This window comes from Athene noctua, chromosome 7 (assembly GCF_965140245.1).
Source record: "Athene noctua chromosome 7, bAthNoc1.hap1.1, whole genome shotgun sequence".
NCBI lineage: Eukaryota > Metazoa > Chordata > Aves > Strigiformes > Strigidae > Athene > Athene noctua.
In genome coordinates this window covers 22,541,688-22,560,185 of record NC_134043.1, presented here as the reverse complement: position 1 = coordinate 22,560,185, position 18,498 = coordinate 22,541,688, and the positions used below count along the sequence as shown (strand labels likewise).

General features: G+C 40.2%; 1 protein-coding gene across 3 annotated transcripts in view; it reads right to left on the bottom strand.

The window, feature by feature from the left end:
- UBR3 (ubiquitin protein ligase E3 component n-recognin 3) overlaps window positions 1–18,390 on the bottom strand; it is a 116,262-nt gene extending 97,872 nt beyond the window's left edge. For 2 of the 3 annotated variants that reach the window (XM_074910889.1, XM_074910887.1), the window contains exons 1-5: window positions 16,943–18,390; window positions 2,976–3,115; window positions 2,425–2,583; window positions 736–879; window positions 104–153 (exon numbers count right to left, since the gene is read on the bottom strand). In XM_074910889.1, the coding sequence (XP_074766990.1) occupies window positions 104–153; window positions 736–879; window positions 2,425–2,583; window positions 2,976–3,115; window positions 16,943–17,574 (1,125 nt within the window). In that variant the 5' untranslated portion in view covers window positions 17,575–18,390. The remainder of the gene's footprint in view (window positions 1–103; window positions 154–735; window positions 880–2,424; window positions 2,584–2,975; window positions 3,116–16,942) is intronic. The other variant, XM_074910890.1, reaches the window with a different exon arrangement.
- Between the last annotated feature and the right edge of the window lie 108 nt (window positions 18,391–18,498).

Below are 18,498 nucleotides of genomic sequence, written 5' to 3'. Positions count from 1 at the left end.
TGTGTGATAGATGGAAGAGTTAAGTTTGTGGGATTTGGCTGCAAGCATTCTCTCCATTTAATATTCAGTTGCAGTTCATTATAATCTTTAAAAACAGTCTCACCTCATCTGAAGAATCCCCTTGTCCTGATGTTGCCGTAGCACCTGCTAAACCTTTTGGAATAAAAAAATTCAGAGATTCCTTTCATAAGTCTTATAGTGAAAAGAGAGTATTTTATGATATTTAATGAGCCAGTATGAAATGAAACACTACATTAACTTTCTTTGAAAGATACACAGCAGTGGACTGAGAAGTTGGAGTAAGATTTCCAAGCAATAGAAAACTAGGGATTTGCAAGTACGTTCCATTGCAGAACTTCAACATACTGAGTTAACAGAGACGTGTTCTTTCAGAAATTGCAAAAACACTTTGACGGCCTTCAGTGATCAAAAAAAAAATCCACAGCACTTTTGTAAGAATAGGTGGCTTAACTTAGTTGCAGTGACAAAATTCCACTACGAGCAATTTCATCTTGCCTACTCAAATTCCACTAACGTTATGACTGGAAAGTGATGCTTAGTATATTATCAACAAAAAGTTAATATGTTTAGCTTTGTTGGTAGAATTAAAATGAGTCCTGTAATTTGATGGTGCACTAAGTAACAGGTAATTGCTTCATTAAGATTTGGGGTTTTTTTTAAAAAAGAACAGTTTATATAAAAACCAGCAATAATCAAGTCTTCCCTTGAACAAACCTTGAACTGCTAATGTGCTAGTTCCAGCTCCTTGTTCCTGCATACCACATGCAAGTTTATCCTCAGGAAATGCCAGTCCAGAGCCTTTCAAAGCAATGAGGTACTTTTCATGACTTTTCTTTGCACATGCATTCTCTCCAACACCTTAAATATATATGTAAAACAGCATTAAACAGCTACATAGTTCATATACCTGATATTTTATACAAGCAATCTAAAACATGTTTTAATAAGCTGTATAATTATGAGATGTAGAAGTTAAAAAGTTTTTCCATCTGATGAACTGAAATCCGAAACACCAGAAACCTCCATTTTCCCCTCTAACACAATGTTTTCTTCTAAAGGATATACTTCATTTCTATTTTACCAGCACTGCCACCATTAACACTACAGCAAAAAAAGCATTTTTTTGATATTTCAAAATTTTGACAGCTGACTATTCATAAAGATATCACCATTTTAACTATTTGATGAAGCAAAGTCATACTGCATGCTTGGCATATAAAATTTTCACAAAGAAATGGACTAAAAAAATCCAAAGCATTTGTTATATAAGGAAAAACTAAACGTTAAGAGGAGCAAATTGTGTCAAGGACACAATTTAAGGAAGAGAAAACATGAAAAATATGACAGCATCTTTTTAGCTGTGCCCCTTTTGCATTCAAAGTCAGAAGGGCAGGTTTTGCTCTAAAATCCCTGTCTTTACTTTCCCTACCCAGAAACTATACCTACTCAGACACATATACTCTATTTCAAGAGTCCAGATAAGAATGTCTTACTTCCCATTCCCTCTACACTTTTGTATCTCAGGAACTCCATCACATATAGCAAAAGAGAAGTCATTACTTTTTTTCCCATTCAAATATCATTAAACAAGAGAGAAAGAGAGGAAGGAAACAGAATAAAGACAACTGTTCCTGGTGTTTCTCCTTTCAAATAAATATTTGGAAATTGCCTGTTCAACTAGCTGCTGCCCAATCCAGTTATGGCAACTAAAATCTACAGTAATTGTTATTTCTTCCCTACCTATGCAAAGGAGGTATGCAAGGGATTCAAAAAAGACACATTCTAATCACAAGGAAATAAGATGGAGTTAATTTATACTAGGTGGTTTGGGGTTAATAGTGTCTGCCCAACATTTTCAGGTTCATTGTGACTTGGTGCAGGATGGAATAAATAACTGGGGCGGGGGGAGGGGGGGCACATGTTTTTAAGAAAAAAATGAAAAAAGGCTTTGCACAGAAGTGCAGGACAGACACTATTAACTATTAATTTGTCATTGAGGTCTCCTCCAGTAACCTCTATGAGAACAGATCCCAAAATAAATTAGATATATTCTACTTTGAATAAGCTTGATATGCCTTATTTGGAAGAACTAAACTGTCGTGTTCACTTTAAAGAGAATGGATTTATTATAAACACTCTTTGGAAATGATATATCTTTATGCAGTTATCTGGAACACAGAAGATAAGAGGTTTGCTCTTACAGGTCTTAATAACAAATGTTTCTAGTCACTCCTGAAGCCCACCTCACTTCTGTCAACAAAAAAATATCATTAAAAACATGCATTTGTCTGGGCTTTGAGAGGTCAAATAAAAATACGCAGAGACTGAGGTCATAAACAAAACTTACGCCCTTAAATTCTTCATAATTTGAAAATGTAATTATTAGAAATAACACAAACATACCAGAGCTAAGGTCTTTGTAGAACTGTTGGCTAGTCAAAACCTGGGTAAGAACTGATCGCATTGCTCCTCCCATTTTGGTCAAGTCTTCTAGAAAGGAAACATGAGGCTCCAAAACCTGGAGGATTTTATGAAGGTCTTTCTCTGATGGCAGATCAAGAGCTGAAAACCACACAACAAGAGCTTTTGGTGTAAATTTAATATAATTTGGCCAAGACTTTCACAAGGCAGAACAACTATAACTACCACTAAATAATTTGATTTATATATTCATAATGCTCTAAAATTGACATGTAGAATTTTCAAATTAATCCCGATTTCATTTTCCAGAAAAGCTCACCACAGTGCCAGGTAACCTTTAAACTATATATAGGAAGCTTTTCAACAGAGAACAAAATCCTATCAGCTAGCCAGATAGTAAGTTGGTTAGGAAAAGACGCACAAAATTCAACATGAACTATAGATAGCATTCACATACTGTATCTTCACAAACTGCAAAGCAATAGATAGCAGCATGGTAAAATATGCTAGATACATGCAAATTTAAAACATACCAGGCTCATTATACCCCTCTCTTAAGTGTTGAATTAGACTAAAGATGAACTGTGGAAGAACTAATTCTGACATCATCAACAAGTCTTTTGGGACACGTGGAACATTTGAATTTGACTTAATCCGGTGTCTTTTACAAAACCTATAAAACAGAAGAGAAAAATGTTAGCCAACATATACTAAGAAAATATACTTCATATACTAAGAAAAACATTACTTTCTCCATTTTTCAGGGAGTATATACTTTTACATTAAAGGTGGTGCAGAAATGGTATTCTGAAATTCCGACTATTATAGTCAAAGCCATTTTGTTTCCAAGTCCAGCAAATTATAAAGTTGCCATTTTTTTCCCTTCTCAAAGTTCTCATATCCCAGTTTCTTCCCATACACGTTGGAAGCATCTTCCAGTGAACAATCAGAAGAACACTGAATTCTTCTTTATCAAGACATACTTCCCAACTGCTAAACAGCCTAGCTGAAAATATCTAACAGTTCCTCTCTTTTCTGTGAAATAATCAGAAGCTGGTCTGATTCTTCAAGTCCTCATTCAGATAATGACTTTTTAAATGTCTTCTGACATTAATAAAAACAACTTCCAAAAGCATAAGAGTTTGAAGGATCAGTATTTATTTCAAATGTATAGCAACAAGATTTACTTGTCAAAGGATGATAGAAACACCCTACAAAAATTGTGCAAACTGATTAATTTAAAAATAAAAGAAAAAATTTGTTCTTAGGAGAATTCCTGTATGGTAGAGTTGAGGTTTGGCTAATGCACAATGACATGAGGTTGAGCCAAACCCCATGAGAGCAGACAAAATGATTTCCCACTTACTTAACATGAGCCTGACTCAAGAACCACTGAATACTTTTCTGCTCCCAATATATTTTTAGAAAGGACATTTACCAACATCAAAGAGTTATTTACCCATGCCACAAAAGAAGCTAACAAGGAATAAAGAGGCTACTAACACATCATACAAGAGCAAACTTCACTGGAAAGATTCACTAAATTTTACCAGTAATTTTTCAACATAAAGATTCAGAAATGGATTCAGCTTTGAATATGAAAATTCTAAATTTATTCATGTCTTCACTACATTTGCTATGCCATATTTTCCAGAAGAAGCCTGATACTTTCTACAACATAAGCCTTTCTTCTTTGAGGACCATTAAAGTAATACCTTCAAGAGAAGAAGGAAATAAAAGAAAGCCACAAAAGAAGTATCCAAACTGGGGGGGGGGGGGGGGGGGGGGGAAAGAAAGAGGATAGAAGTTCAGCAATTAAGATGACATCTTCACAAGAATTGCTAGCATCTTCACAAGACTAAAGACTAAGAGCTTCTCCTTTGATCTTACATGTTAGATATGACACTTTTTATTAAGAAAGGGTAAACGCAGATAGTAATAGCCAGATGATTTGCAGTTTGTATATACAGCCTATCTATCCCTGGGGAGGGATAAAGTGCCTGACAGAAAGAGCTCAGTGATGACTGATAACTCTGTTAACTCATGCACAAACATATGGTCTTCACTTTTGTTGTTCACTTTTGCAAATGACATTCACAAAAGTTATGAAAACTCATTAACCTTTTCATTTTTGTCATTCACCTTTGTCTCATCCACATACAGAAACCTAAATTGCCATAAATCACAAATCTGGTTTGATCTATGCTGCCACATGGTACTTCATTTATTATCTCAAAAGGTATTTGGTTTCTCTTTCACCACTACACTTATAAGAAGAGATCACAAGTAAATAAAGACTTAAAAATACACACAAAGAAAGAATTACTATGCAGTATGTTTTAAAATCTTTTACTGCTCCCCTCTGTATTTTTTACATTCAGCCAAAAGACGTTTCCACTGGTTATGATCACAAGCTAAGGGACCACAGTAACAAAACTCACACATAAAGCAATTCTGAATCCCAGCTTCTGCTAAGTCTTCCCTCCACAGAAATTAAAAAGCTCAGCTCCCCAAGAAACCTATGCCAGCATACCATTTGTGAATCAGCCTATGGATTAATTATCCCAAATTTATCATATCCTGTAGCTGAAGGTTATGAGTCATGTCTTCTCTTGAGATTCCCAGGAAAGCACTATTAACTTACAAAGCGACCTATTATTACAAGATTAATACAGGTTCCGAAAAATAAAGGAAGAACTCAGATTCAGTTTGTTGTAAGGAAACGTCCTTTCATGGTCACAACCAAAAATTACAGCAGTTCCAAACAGGGAACAATTTCTAGATATGAGGCCCTAAACCTTCAAGTAAGAATGCCAATATAATTTTATGAGATAAGCCATATTCTATATTTATGGTTCAAAGGCTGTGGTATCAAAGCATTGTCTGAAATCAATATACTAGCGTAGCTGTTCTTAACTAACAGCTAGAAATGTGTACATGGTAAGGATCCCAGAATATGTCCTTACTGACATGACTTGCCACTGGACAAGCTACTGGCCATACTGAATTTCAAGGGCAAGAATTAATCTAAGCCACAATAATTCAGAAAGCCAATGCTTAGATTCTATTATTTACAAATTGGGCTGAATAAATCTTACCGAGTCCAAGTTTATAATATTCACCTATGAGACTCATGGTGAATTATGGAAAAACAGTCCTGCCACCGTATGGTATGACCACAATCCTGAAATACTAATACTCTGTTCTACTCAAGATTCCGTTGCCTTTACAGAGTGCTATGCAACACTTCGTACAAATACTGACCAAATCAGACAGTGACTTGGAAGATCTTCAGAGTTAAAACAATAGCTGTTTTAACTAAAGAAGAAACGGAAGCCCAAGCTGTGCAAGGAAGAAACAAGCTGAAACTTCCTACACAGGCAGAGACACCTGTGACAAACTTCTCCAGTGGGCTATACATCACTGGACAGACAGCAGATAAAGCCATTCCATAATCAGTTCCTTACACTTCTAAGAGATACCTTACCACAGCATCACTTAAAGAGTTGTCTGTCTCCATAAATGTACATTTCAAAATGCTTCCAAGATTACCAAAACAGGGATTTAATGGGCAACAAAAAAGAGCATTTTCCAAATCTCTCCTGGTAACACTGGGTCTTGGAAATTCACCACTTGAAGCAGGCAGAAGTCTCTAATGGGGTAATGAAAGGTGGAAGATAAGAAATAATTTTTTCTGAAGCTCAAAAATAAAAATAACAGTGGAGAGGAAGACTGACTAGATAACTGACAGCTCACCTTGATCTAAGTTTTTTTACATTATTTCAATATTGCAAAATACTTTCTCCAACGAGCCTGTAGTTCCTATTTAATCTTTAGTACTTCTTATTTCTTGTGCTATAGTCTTTCTTGTAAATATTTTTACTATTACACTACAGTGAGCTTTCAGAATCAAGTATTTCAGTGATAGTGACAATTCATTAGTCAGAGATATTCAAGCCCTATCTCACTGAAGGTCTGACATGGAACTACTAAAAGTACAGATCTACAGGGAGACAAAAATCATCACCTTTTCTCCTTATTCTTTTCTCTGATACAAAAGTATATTCTGGTTTTTGTTTTCTATACAATTTCTCACCTTTAAAATCCCTTTTTCACAAAAAGACAAGGTTAATTTTAGCAAAAGGAGAGAATAACACAGTAACTTGCAATTAAATAAAACAAGCCATCTTGTCCACGACTTCAAATATAATTCCTGAAATTTCTTATGCTGCATTGATATCTTATTTGTGAGATGCAGAAGAATGTTGTTGACATCTACATGAGTAAGGAATGCCATGCATTATTAACATGAGAGCATTAACATCTGAGCAACCTTCACTTTAGACTTTCCAGATTTGTTCCATTCTCTCCTACTATTTCCATCTTTAATAATTCTACCATGAATTTAGAAAATGTATTTCAGAAGTGCCTTCAGGTAAAATAACTTCTTTCCTTTAGGCTACAGTTTCACAACTACTTAAGATTAGGTCTGTCCTGCCACAGTTCTGTCTTCACCCTTCTCGACCGGCACTCAATTGATCTTGTGTTAAACCAGCTCAGAAGCTAAGCTAGCAGAAGATATTTACTTTAAAAAAACATTAAAAAATTGTCATTGGGCCAGCTTAAATCCACCAACACTCACAGACTTGCCTCCTTTGAAATCACACTGAAATCCTTGAATCATCCTGCCATCATCCCCTTCCTTGTTCACCTGACAGAGAGCAAAACAGAGAACAAAAAACCAAAAACCCAACAATGCAGGAGGGTGCTGTCCTAGCTAACCAGTATATCAGGTAGATAAAAAGTTCAGTGAAGCCAACTCCTCCCCTTCAAAGGAGATTTTTTTAAACTTCCCCAGTTATTACAGGGGCTGATAAATGCCTTCAGTACCAGCCAGACCACACCTTTACAGCTTTTGAACATTTGCTCAGCCCGCCTTTTGCTACATCTCAGTGTCTCAAGTTTCAGTTGCATTCCAGAAACTTGACATAAGTTCACGCATACACAGAGGGACTATTTTTACCCTCACTTTTCTTTCACTATTTTGTCTCCTGCCTCCCCATGTTTAGAAGTCATTTGTTTCAAACTGGATCATAAAGCTGCCAAAAGAAGGCATCACATTTTCACAAGTCTTACAGTACTACAGCCCTAAGAGTACCTGATCCTGACAGAAGCTTTTAGGCATATGAAGCTGGGACCCAAGTGAGAGGACACAAATGAAAACTGCTGGAAATCAATTCCTAAGCAAAAAAAATAAACCTTTATTTGACTCTTCAAGTCAGTAACAATAAGTCGTATCTAAACTGAGCTTTTATTTAAGACATTACGTACATTTCATACTGTATACCACATGACTGACAATGTCATATAACATTTGATAAAGTATTCAGACAAAATCAGTAAATTTTATAAGAATTCAACACTCAATTTAAAGAGAGTATGCATTTTGTCCCCACTGTAAAACTAACATGCAAATACTATTCTTATATACACTGAATCTACAAAAGAGATGCAAGACGCAAGATATTTTGAGTGCTACAATTGTCTCTCAGAGTTCTTTTGAACATACTAGTAAAGAATGTTTACATGTTTTTTCCTGCTTTTCAAGTTCACATTAAAACAAATCTTAATTCAGAACAAAATATAACTTGCATGATGAGGACTAGAAAATTATCTTGATGAAAAAGGACTTTGATATATTGTAGCCTTGTTTTATGTAAATCCACCGTCCCTAACCAACAACAAATACAATGGTAATTGTGAAGAAATGCAGAGAAACAAACTAACTGTTCCTCTGAAAATGAAGTTTTGCATGTTTCCCACCCACACCCTAGTAATTAAATTTCAATAATTAAATTTCACCTGCAAAACAGGCTTCCAGAAGTGAATCAATGTGGTACTGAATTCCTGGTCTGAGGAATGACAGCTCTTTAAGAAAGCTACAAGCTACAGAAGAGTTGAGAGACAAAACTAAGTACTTGCATTTCTGCTATTAAGGATTGTTACAAGAAGCAAAGCCAACTGGAAAGATGTCAGGCTAACCTTTCTAACCAGGAAAGCTCGAAAGTAGAGACACTAGAGTCAATAGTGGAGGACAATGAAACACAGCAGAAGAATTATTGGTGTCAAGAAAAAAAAACAAAAACAAACCCCCCACATTTAAAAGACATCTTTCATGGCTCCAAACCTCCATGACAAAGCTGTTTGGCCAGGCTAGGAGGCTAGAAACACAGTTTAGACTCTTAAAAGTTATTCCAATCCTTGCAGAACATCAGGAAGAGAGGCAGTGAGTCACCAGACGCTCCCTTGGTGCTCAGTGCTATATTGAGCACCCTTTAGCCCCGCAAGCTGTCCAGTTCAAAGAAAAAGCAGACAAACGAGCTCTGCAGAAAAGCGTTTCTGTTATTCTCTGTTAGTCCTCAGATGTAAGCATCTTGTATAGAAATGAAACTCACTGTAGTTTTATCTACTGTACAAGTACCCACTATCAATCAGGAACAGTAGACTTGGCAGTTTCAATCGCAAGACCTTAGAAATACAGTGAGAATGAGAAGGAATGAACTTCTGAGTAGAGCTGATGCTGAGCCTATGTTTGAATGAATCCACAATATTGTTGAATGTGAGCATTTTGATAGACAACAGAGCAATTCAAGAGTAACACAATCTTCTGCTGCAAAAATATTCTCTTTATAAAAAGGGTGGATGCACTGTAATTGCATCTAAGTACAGCCTACGTTTACCTAGTCTGATTGAAAGGCCTCAATTTACACGCTGTTTAAAATGTGTTTGTACAATAACAGACACACAGCTAGCTAACTTACAAATATAATACCCATTCTCTTTGTGCAGCTTTTTCAGATATCACAGTGATTGCGAAGTGAAGCCCTTAGAAGTTAAAATGGCCTCAGTTATGGCATTAATGGCAATATTTAAGATTATTTACATTATCTTAATTTATCCATTTGCATGTATGAATACAGTCTCTAACCATTTTGTCCAACAGGAACTACAGCCTTTTCAGTTGAGAAAAGGAACAGTACTTCTTAAAATGAGCAGTTAATTTAGTATTTCACTGTACTAAAGAAGGCATTGACAAGAATACTCTTTAAATCCAACTCTAAAAAGCAATCTTCACGAAGGTTAACATTTAAAAAGCCCACAAGAAAAATATTTACATTCAAAATTCTTTTGCAGTATGGAGTCTAAAGGTATCACCTATTTTTTTCAAATACAGACCTAGAGAGAAATTAAGCTACAATGTGTACTGTAGTTCTGAATGCTTAATTTCATAATGTTCAGGATCTGATTTTTCAGAGTTCTTAGCCTTACATAGCATTCACAAAGCAGAATTCCCAGGTGACTTCAAAAGTATGTCTGAAACACAAGCAGATCAGCAAACAGAATATCTGGTCCTGGCTCATCAGAGCCATCTTTGCTTGGTCCTCACTCTTTCCAAACTATTATTTCACATACAGTCTCCCTGCCCAGTTGCTTTCAGAGTCCCATCACTTATCTACCTTAAAGCACATGGACAGTACATCTTCTAATTAAAAAACAAAAATCAAGTTTCCAAAACAAGTAAAAAAATCTTTTTCTGGCTAAAAAAATTTTCCCAAGAAAATTTAAACAGGCCAAACATACAATGCATGGAATATTTTGGCCCAAATACTTAATCTGACAAAGTTTTGAGTGACTGCACAGTGCTAGACAAATGTAAAAACAACCTTCATTTCTTCAAGATTTTAGTAATATGTATGGATTTTAATAAAAGCTATCAACTTAACCTGAAGATACCACTTTAAAGGTCAGGCCTCCAACAGACAAGGTGCAGATATATGCAATTTGCAGTTTTCTTGGGAAGTATTTTATGCCACATATTTCATGCCAGAGCTATTATCGCTGCAGGCACTGTGCAGAAACAGAGAGATACATCCTGATGAAGGCAACAGAGTTCGTTATATAGTCCTTGTTATTGTAATACTCAGCTATCGCTATTACTTCAATGTAAAGAGAAATCATACTATTTTCAAAGCTTACAACCAGAACCCTGTATAAAGGAAGGCACCTAGGATATTACAATTTAAAATCACCCACAATTGTCAGATACCATTCCAGGAATTTTTATAAATATAAAATTCCTCATATTCTGCAAGCTAAAAGGAAGAACAGCCTGAACTCTGAATCAACCTATATTAATTGTCATTAAGAAAGATCTAAGAGACAAAGTTCTTTAGGAATCTATTCCCCAAACATACACCCAAAATCATGTTTATTCTGTTGCCAACAGATCCATCAACAGCTCCATGTAGGTCAGATGTGTACCAGAAAAATAACACTCCACCCTGACATAGCAAACTTAGAATCCTGGGACATCTGATAGTTTCAAAAAACGGATAAAAGGAGCTTTAGAAGTTGATGGGATCAAAGCAAAGGAACTGAAAATCAACGCTGGTTAGCCCAAATCTAAACAAGACTGTTTCCAGAGACCTCCAAAACACCAGTTCTTCTTAAATTATATATATACCAAGGTATATTATGAAGTGATAGACAAGTCATACGATAAATAAGCCAAGACAAGACATACAGCAGTCCTATCTTGTGAGCTCAATCTTCAGAGTACTGTTCTGTTTGTCAAACCAGACAGGCCCTATCAGCAAAAGCTTTGGGGTAGAACCATCACTTATTTTAAGTTTGTTCAGCAACTAACACAGCAAGAGTTCAGGCACCTAAATGTTTAAAGTTTTGTATATTGATACGCTGAAGTATCTTACTGATGCCTTTGAAACAACTGCACATTATTCCTGAAGCATGTATAAAGTACATGGCATCTAGTCAGGCCACAGCTCTAAAAGCAGCAATACAAAATTATCACTTGGCTGTTAACCATTTGGAAAACATCACAGCAACTAATTTAGAGGCTGATGTAGTCCTAATTAGAGACATTCTTAAGAGAAATCAAGACAGGCAGGTTTGTGAGCTCACTGTATGTCATAATGGACTTCATCAACACAGTGATCTGAAATCTTTTCTGCTTTCCATGGGTAAGACCTAATATGAAGCTCTGCAAAAACTACTGAATGTTACTGTGCAGCAATATAAACTATTAAGCTTTACTGGTAGAGACAAGGAAGACGGCAGAGGGAATCAATTATTTATAAATGCATGGTAACCGTGGCTCCTTGAAATGTTGTGGTCAGTGTGAATCCCAGTATGAACTCCTGCACCTTATATGTGGAAGATCAGAAAGTGGAGTTTTTGTTCTGAAGAGTCACACCCACCAGAAGTAGATGGTCATGGGTTTATTCAGACTCTCATGTCAGGCTAATGGGCAGTACAGCTCAGAATTCTCCTCAGTCCCTTCAGCCAGAAGTCCTTGCTAGCCCAAAGGTCTTCAAAAGCAGAGAAGCTGTATGGAGTTGATAGAGATCCTACAGAACACCATTTGTACCAACTCAATAATCCTTAACACCACAGTTTCATAATGCTCAGAGGCTAAACTCCTTAACAATGTGTAAGATCTCATCCTGTTGATAAAGCATGTATTTCAGCAACTTCTTGAAGAAAGGTCCAGAAGACCACCCTTCCCTCCATGTAGCTGCATTACCAAACCTAGCCTAGGTCCTGGAGAACTGAAACCTTCTTCTCTACTGCTAAAGAACACAATTGATAGAGTCACAGTGGAAGGGACAACCTTGGAGCAGCAACATGCTATATGTAGGTTAAACACATGAGATTCACTGTTGCAAGACACTCCATAAAATCACTACATAATCTACTTAATGCCAGTAAAATAGTTATTACCTGTATGTCGCAGAACCCAGCCACAGGCAGATCTGACTTTTCTGATCTTAAGCGGATCACAGTTGCTACAACCCAAGATGATACGAGAGACCTTACCTGAGGAACATGCACAGAATACATCCAAAGCTAACTATTAATAATAGCTTTCTCAATAGCAAGCTTGGGTTTTTATTGTCACTCTATTTGTTAAGGTTTTCTCATATCTAGAGTATGAAAAAGGTCCTTTACTCTTATGTAGCAACCGAAAATAAAAGAAATAGAATATATTCCTCCATAGCTCCCAAACCAAACAGCAAGGCCATTTCTATATGAATGAAAAGGGATAAAATAAGGCATCAAGTCAGAAGGAGAGAAAGAAGTATATGGGGACAGAGCGGCAAAGGTCATCAATACTAGGTATCTACTATCCAAAATTTAAATTAAAACTATTCAATCATATTTCCTGGGCGCAAACGTATTAATGCACTGTAAAAACAGAGACAATTCTATATAAATTGAAGCGGGAGAAAATAAGCAGGCTAGAAACCAAGATTATACTTCTCATACTTGTTGGCAGCGAGGGGAGGCAAGGTTAATTTTCCAGACTTTTCTTAAGGGATCATGGTACACCCAACAGATACATCATTCCCCAAGGAGACATAATGAAAAAAAAAAAAAAGGGAAAGAGAGAAGTCTGATCTAGTGTGTAGTTCAGATAGGATCTCCATGAAACCTATGCTGATATGCACTCTAAGAGCTAATTGGAAAGATAAGCATGGATCATTAGAGACAGGACTGCAGAAGGCTTAGAGCTAGGTACCCGAAGGTGCTTTTGAACACATGGCATACAACATCAATCTATAACAGTTACTTTTCTTATAACTATAGGGTTTTTTTTACTTCAGACATGCCTACTGATAAAGAAATTGTCTGCTGTTCCAAGTGGAAATTGGTAATTTCTTAGACCCTTTGATAAAAGTCGTAAGAGAATGCAATGCTTTATGTCAATGGAGCCACTGGTTGTCATAACTACCATCAAATACACAGCAAACATCAATGCAAAAAGCCTGTTTAATGAAATTCTTAACCTGGCTTTTTGCCTTTCAGGATATGCAACCCTTGATGGAGATATTATTGTCTTTGTACTGTAATGCAGCACTAAAACATCTGCTTCCCATATGATTAATTTAACAAATAAGTCAACACACAGTGAAGCATACTCAGAAACAGGACACGGGAGAATTAAATAGCCAAAGTATAGAGGCTCTCTAGTATATCAGGTTATTGTCTACAGACTTAAAGTGGAATCAGAACAGGACAGCCACAGAAACAAGACGGTACTCGTAACAGATTACTGACTAGTTTTATTCTCATTATAACCACATGGCATATTGCTTTCTTCAAGCTTATTTTATAAACTATCAAGTTTCATTACAACATAAGATCATCTACCAACCAAAAAATACTCCTGGCTAATTTCCCCCTGTTGAACTGCGTGGGGTTTTTTTCCTCCAACAGATGAACTTGCCTGCTGAACTATGAGCACAAGTCTACTATAAATGCTTTAGAACTGAAGATTTTGCTTTCTTCAAAACATTATTAATTATCTCTGATGGAGCTGCAAAATGCCATTTGCCCGTGGCTATGTACCATATGGGAGACAGCTACAAACTTGTCACCTATCGACATATCACTGGATCTTAAAATCTATTAAACCTTGCCACAACTAGAGTTTTTTAATACTTTGTAATTTAGACTTTAGAAAATACCCAAGTTTGTAAATCTAGCTGCTTGTCATTCTAGTAGATCAGACCAACTGCAATTAACTTAATCATCAAAAACACTGAAATTTGCAATGGAATCAAAAGGTTCAAAAGTGTGACAATCTGATTTTTCTAAAGCAAATGAGAATTACACAAGGTACCTAAAGCAAATGAGCATTCATCTATTGTGCTAGAAATAAAAAATTAACACTCAGTTATCCCTGAAAAGTAAATTATAGATTTAATTAGTTACAAAAGATTAAAGCACACGTCCTTATACCCCAGACCAAACCATCTCTAGATTTACATTAGCCACCCTGAAGGAAATTAAAAGATACTCCAGATGGTAAGCTGGAGAGATTTCCTTTACAGCAGATCAGTTAACTAAGACTTCACCAGTATTTTTCAAGATGCATCAAATCAAAAAATCTGAACATGAAGACCAAGTAACAAGAACCAACAAACTACTGTTACTATAATATTCGCATACAGTATCAACACAAAATTTTATTTGAGCAGACAGATGGTAGATAAAGTTCATAAGTAGGCTCCACATTTGATTCTCTTGCTATTAATAGAAGCCTAGGCTGTGGTGGCCAAGGTTATATCGGGCTAGACACACTCCAGTTTCCTGAACCTACCATGAAGGCCTCCTAACTTTAACGTGTAAAGCATTACCTTTGCAATTGTGCAATTGATTTGTATATACAAAGTTAAAACAGTTTACCTAAACATCCTACATTGAAGCAATTCAAGTTAATAGGCAAAACTGTGTGCATATTTGCATACACCAATATTTTTACATTGGTTTCAGCTTAACTTACTTTGTCTTGCACAGCAAACAAAGTTTCCAGCTCACTTAATTGCACTGGCTTAACAACAATTTTTTTAGCTAAGCAGGAGTGACCTTATGTTGAGTGTAGGCACCCCATATGCTGCCATATATTGTCATCCTGTACGCTCACAAGGACTGGAAATCTACCACTCAACCCAAGAGTGTTGTCTCTGAACAGATACTACGTAATTCTTTATCTAGAATGACAAAACTTCCTGAAGGGTCCTACCTCACACCCAAGACAATTTACTCTTGAATTCTACCGTTAAATGTAAGTAAGTAGGGTAAATAGAAATGGGGAGAATATTCTTACTCCCTCATGGTTCGCATCTCTCTACACTGCAAATTTAACCACATTTTTTATTTCTTCCTTATTAAACCAGCTTTCTTCAAGAAGAAAACTGTTTAAAATAGGAAAAGACACTTGTGAAAGCTACGAACTCCAGAATGAGAGCAGTATCAGAAGTCACCTTAATATTTTCCTAAAGTAGTTCCATTTTTCTGTGCTCTATTAAAATCCTACCACTAAGAGGAGCCCTAAAGCTATGCCTCACTGAGCCCTGGAAGATGTGACACTACATTTTTTTTCTTGCTTCTCAAGATCAAGGGGAACTGTTACTTCAGTGGTACTGAGGAAAGCCAATCACCAGAAATTGAACAAGAACTGATAAAGAATCACTTCAAGAGTAGCCCCTTGATATCACTGAAGATCAACAAAAAGAAAAGGAGGAAAAAAATTCTTCCATTGGAGGGAATATACCAGTAAGACGATTCCACCAAAAAGTAAGAAAGAAGAAATGGCAAAGGCAGATCGTGAAACAAAGGGGGGGAAAACGTAAGAAACAAAGAATGAAGCCACCTCAAGGCCTAAAGCAGGAGAACGGTGGCTACAGACACAAAGAATCAGAGACAACAATCTTCAAGCAACAAAAACCCACCCCAGAATCAGTGAAATCTCTAAATAGAAATGCAAAGAGAGAAGAATAAGACAGAGAGCAAGTGATACAGAATTATACTTTGTAAATGTTAAAATCATGAAAGGAATCAAAGAAAATGTTTTAACATTTCTATATGTTCCTAGCGTTTTCTGCTAGGTACGCCGCAACTCAGAACTTATTAGAAAGATGAGACGGCTCTTATGAAAGCATGTCACCTCACCAAGGCTAAGACAATCAAGACAGAGGCTATTCTAGAAAGCTAGTCAGAAGACAAGCCTCACTCAGGCACTCCAAACTGTCTTCTGGTGAAGTCTTTATCTCTCCGTTGAGTGAACAGCAACAGAGGGAGCTCCAAAAAGACAGCCAGCTGTGAAATCTGAAGTTTACTGGCTAGGTATCACCACCCAGTAACTGGTTGACTCATATTTTCTTTTAGGAAGGGAACAAAGAGGGGTTTAACGAGGTACCACATTCCTCTTCTTCTGACCAGGTACTTAAGTCTCACCTCCAGTAGGTCTGCATGCTTATAGAACAGGAAGGGCATTTGACTTCCCCAGAACCCTGCCCTGTTGTATCCATCCAAGAATCACCAAATTCTTTGATTTAAAGCTGAGAATAGCAAAAACGGAAGGCAAGATGAACTGCGGACTGGGAATACACAAAAAATGGCTCCCTCTGAGCCAATCTGTTCATTTCGGCATATTTTCTCACATGAAGTCCAAAGTCTTTGGACACACTCGGTGGTTAGCTGTGCTAGGCCAAGGCACCGAGCTGGGAGCTGGCAGGTTCTGCCTCCCCTGCACTCCGCCTCATCAACTTCCCTGAAGGCAGGCACTCGGTGCGAGGGCAACGAGATTTGCATAAGCGTCCTAAAAAAAGGCACAGGCACATCAACAAAGAAGGAAGAGCCACCTCGCCGGACCCCCGCCGGCGCTGGCGGCCGGGAAGGCGGGGCTGTGTCCCCCCTCTCAGCGCGCCCCGGGCGCCGTGTCCACAGAGCCTCGTCCGGCCCGCAGCCAGGGAGGGCGGGAGCAGGCCCAGGCGGAGGCAGGTGCCCCACTTACTGCGCGCCGCCGCCGAGCTCCGGCCACACCTCTGCCGCCCGGCGGGGAGGCCGCTTCGCCCGCGGGGCCGCCCCCGCCGGCAGGTGCCCGCCCGCCCCGCCGAGGCCGCCCGGCGCTCACCCGGCCTCCCGCATGACGTTGCTGTCGCCGCAGTCGCAGGCGCCCCCCGCCTGGCTCCGGAACATGTTGTAGTCGTGCCCGGCGTGCTCGCCCTGGTGGAAGCACTCGGCGCACAGGCTCATGCAGGGCGAGATCCCGCACGTCCGGCACCGGTAGGCCACGAAGTTGGCCGTCCACACCAGGCCGCACAGCGTGGCGGGGTCGTAGGTCCGCACGGCTTGCACGAAGCTGTCCCACGCCTCCCCGCCCGACAGCAGGCAGCGGCACCACTCCAGCGCCTCGGCCGCCGCCTCGCCGCCGCCGCCGCCCGGGCCCGCCGCCGGGGCCAGCACCAGCTCCAGCAGCGTCCGCAGCTCGCTCGCCGCCGCCGAGGAGCCGCTCTCGCGGCCCAGGTCCTTCTTAAGCCGCGCCGCCGTCTCCCACTTATCCTGGCCGCTGGCGCCGGCCCCCGCCATGATGGGAAACTGAGGAGCCGTTACGGCTGCGCCGGGCTCCCGGCTCTGGGGCTCCCCCCGCCGCCCTCTCTCCCCTCCCAGCGGCGCCTCCCTCTCGCGATAGCCGCGGAACCGGCGCCCTCCCCGCCACCCAGCCCGCTCCCTCCTCCTGACACTGCCTCTCCCCTCCCCTGACATTACCCCTCCTCTTCCTCTGCCCTCCCCGGCGGCCCGCGCCGCCCCGGCTGCGTGCAAGTGCGCGGCCTGCGCCGCCGCCCCACAAAATGTCGCCGCCCGCCCCCGCGGCCTCAAACTTCTGGTTCGCCCGGAGGGGCCACCTGGGGAGCGCCCCCGACGGTGGCGGAGCTCTCTTTGTTACCCAGCCGCTCTCACAGTGAAGCCGGCTGCCGTGAAGACACCGCGCTGCCGCCGGTGGGGTCCCGCCGGGCTGAGGCGGTGGCGGCTCCGAGGGCAGGGGCGCAGCGCGCGGCCCGGGAGGCGCCTCCGAGACTTGAGGCCGGCGACCGCGCTCGCTCCTGTCGACTGCCCGCCCCGCTAGAGGGGGCCGAGCACCACCGGGCTTCGGCTGCGGCTCCCGCGGCTGGGCGGCCGCTGGCCCGGCGGGCGGGCCGGGGTGTCCGGGCCAGCCGCGGCCCCACGCCCTGAGGAGCCGGAGCGCGTCTGCACGCTCCTGCCCCGAGGAATGTATTTGGATGTGAGTTAGAGCTTACGTGCGGATCGACAGCTTTAAAGCTCGATAAATAGATTTTCAACTGTGCAATGGAAAACCTTAAAAGAAAAAATGTCCCTGAACGAAAGTAACCTTTTACCTGACAGCAACAAAACCCCAGGTCCGCAAGGCGGAGCCTGCTCTGCTGCCTTTGCCCCTCCGTTTCCCATGGCCGCCCATCTTCGGGTGACCTGCCTCGCGGCTCCTTGAGGGCAGGGAGTACGGGCCATGCCACGCCATGCAGTACGGCTCCCTCCAGGATTACTGGGAGGAAAGCGTGAGAAAAGTAAGTAAACCCGTTACTTTTCTCCCACTGACCATCCTTTCCATCATACAAGTGGAAGTCCGTTTCCTGCTTTCTGTCCCTCACAGCACTCTCGAACACAAAGAAA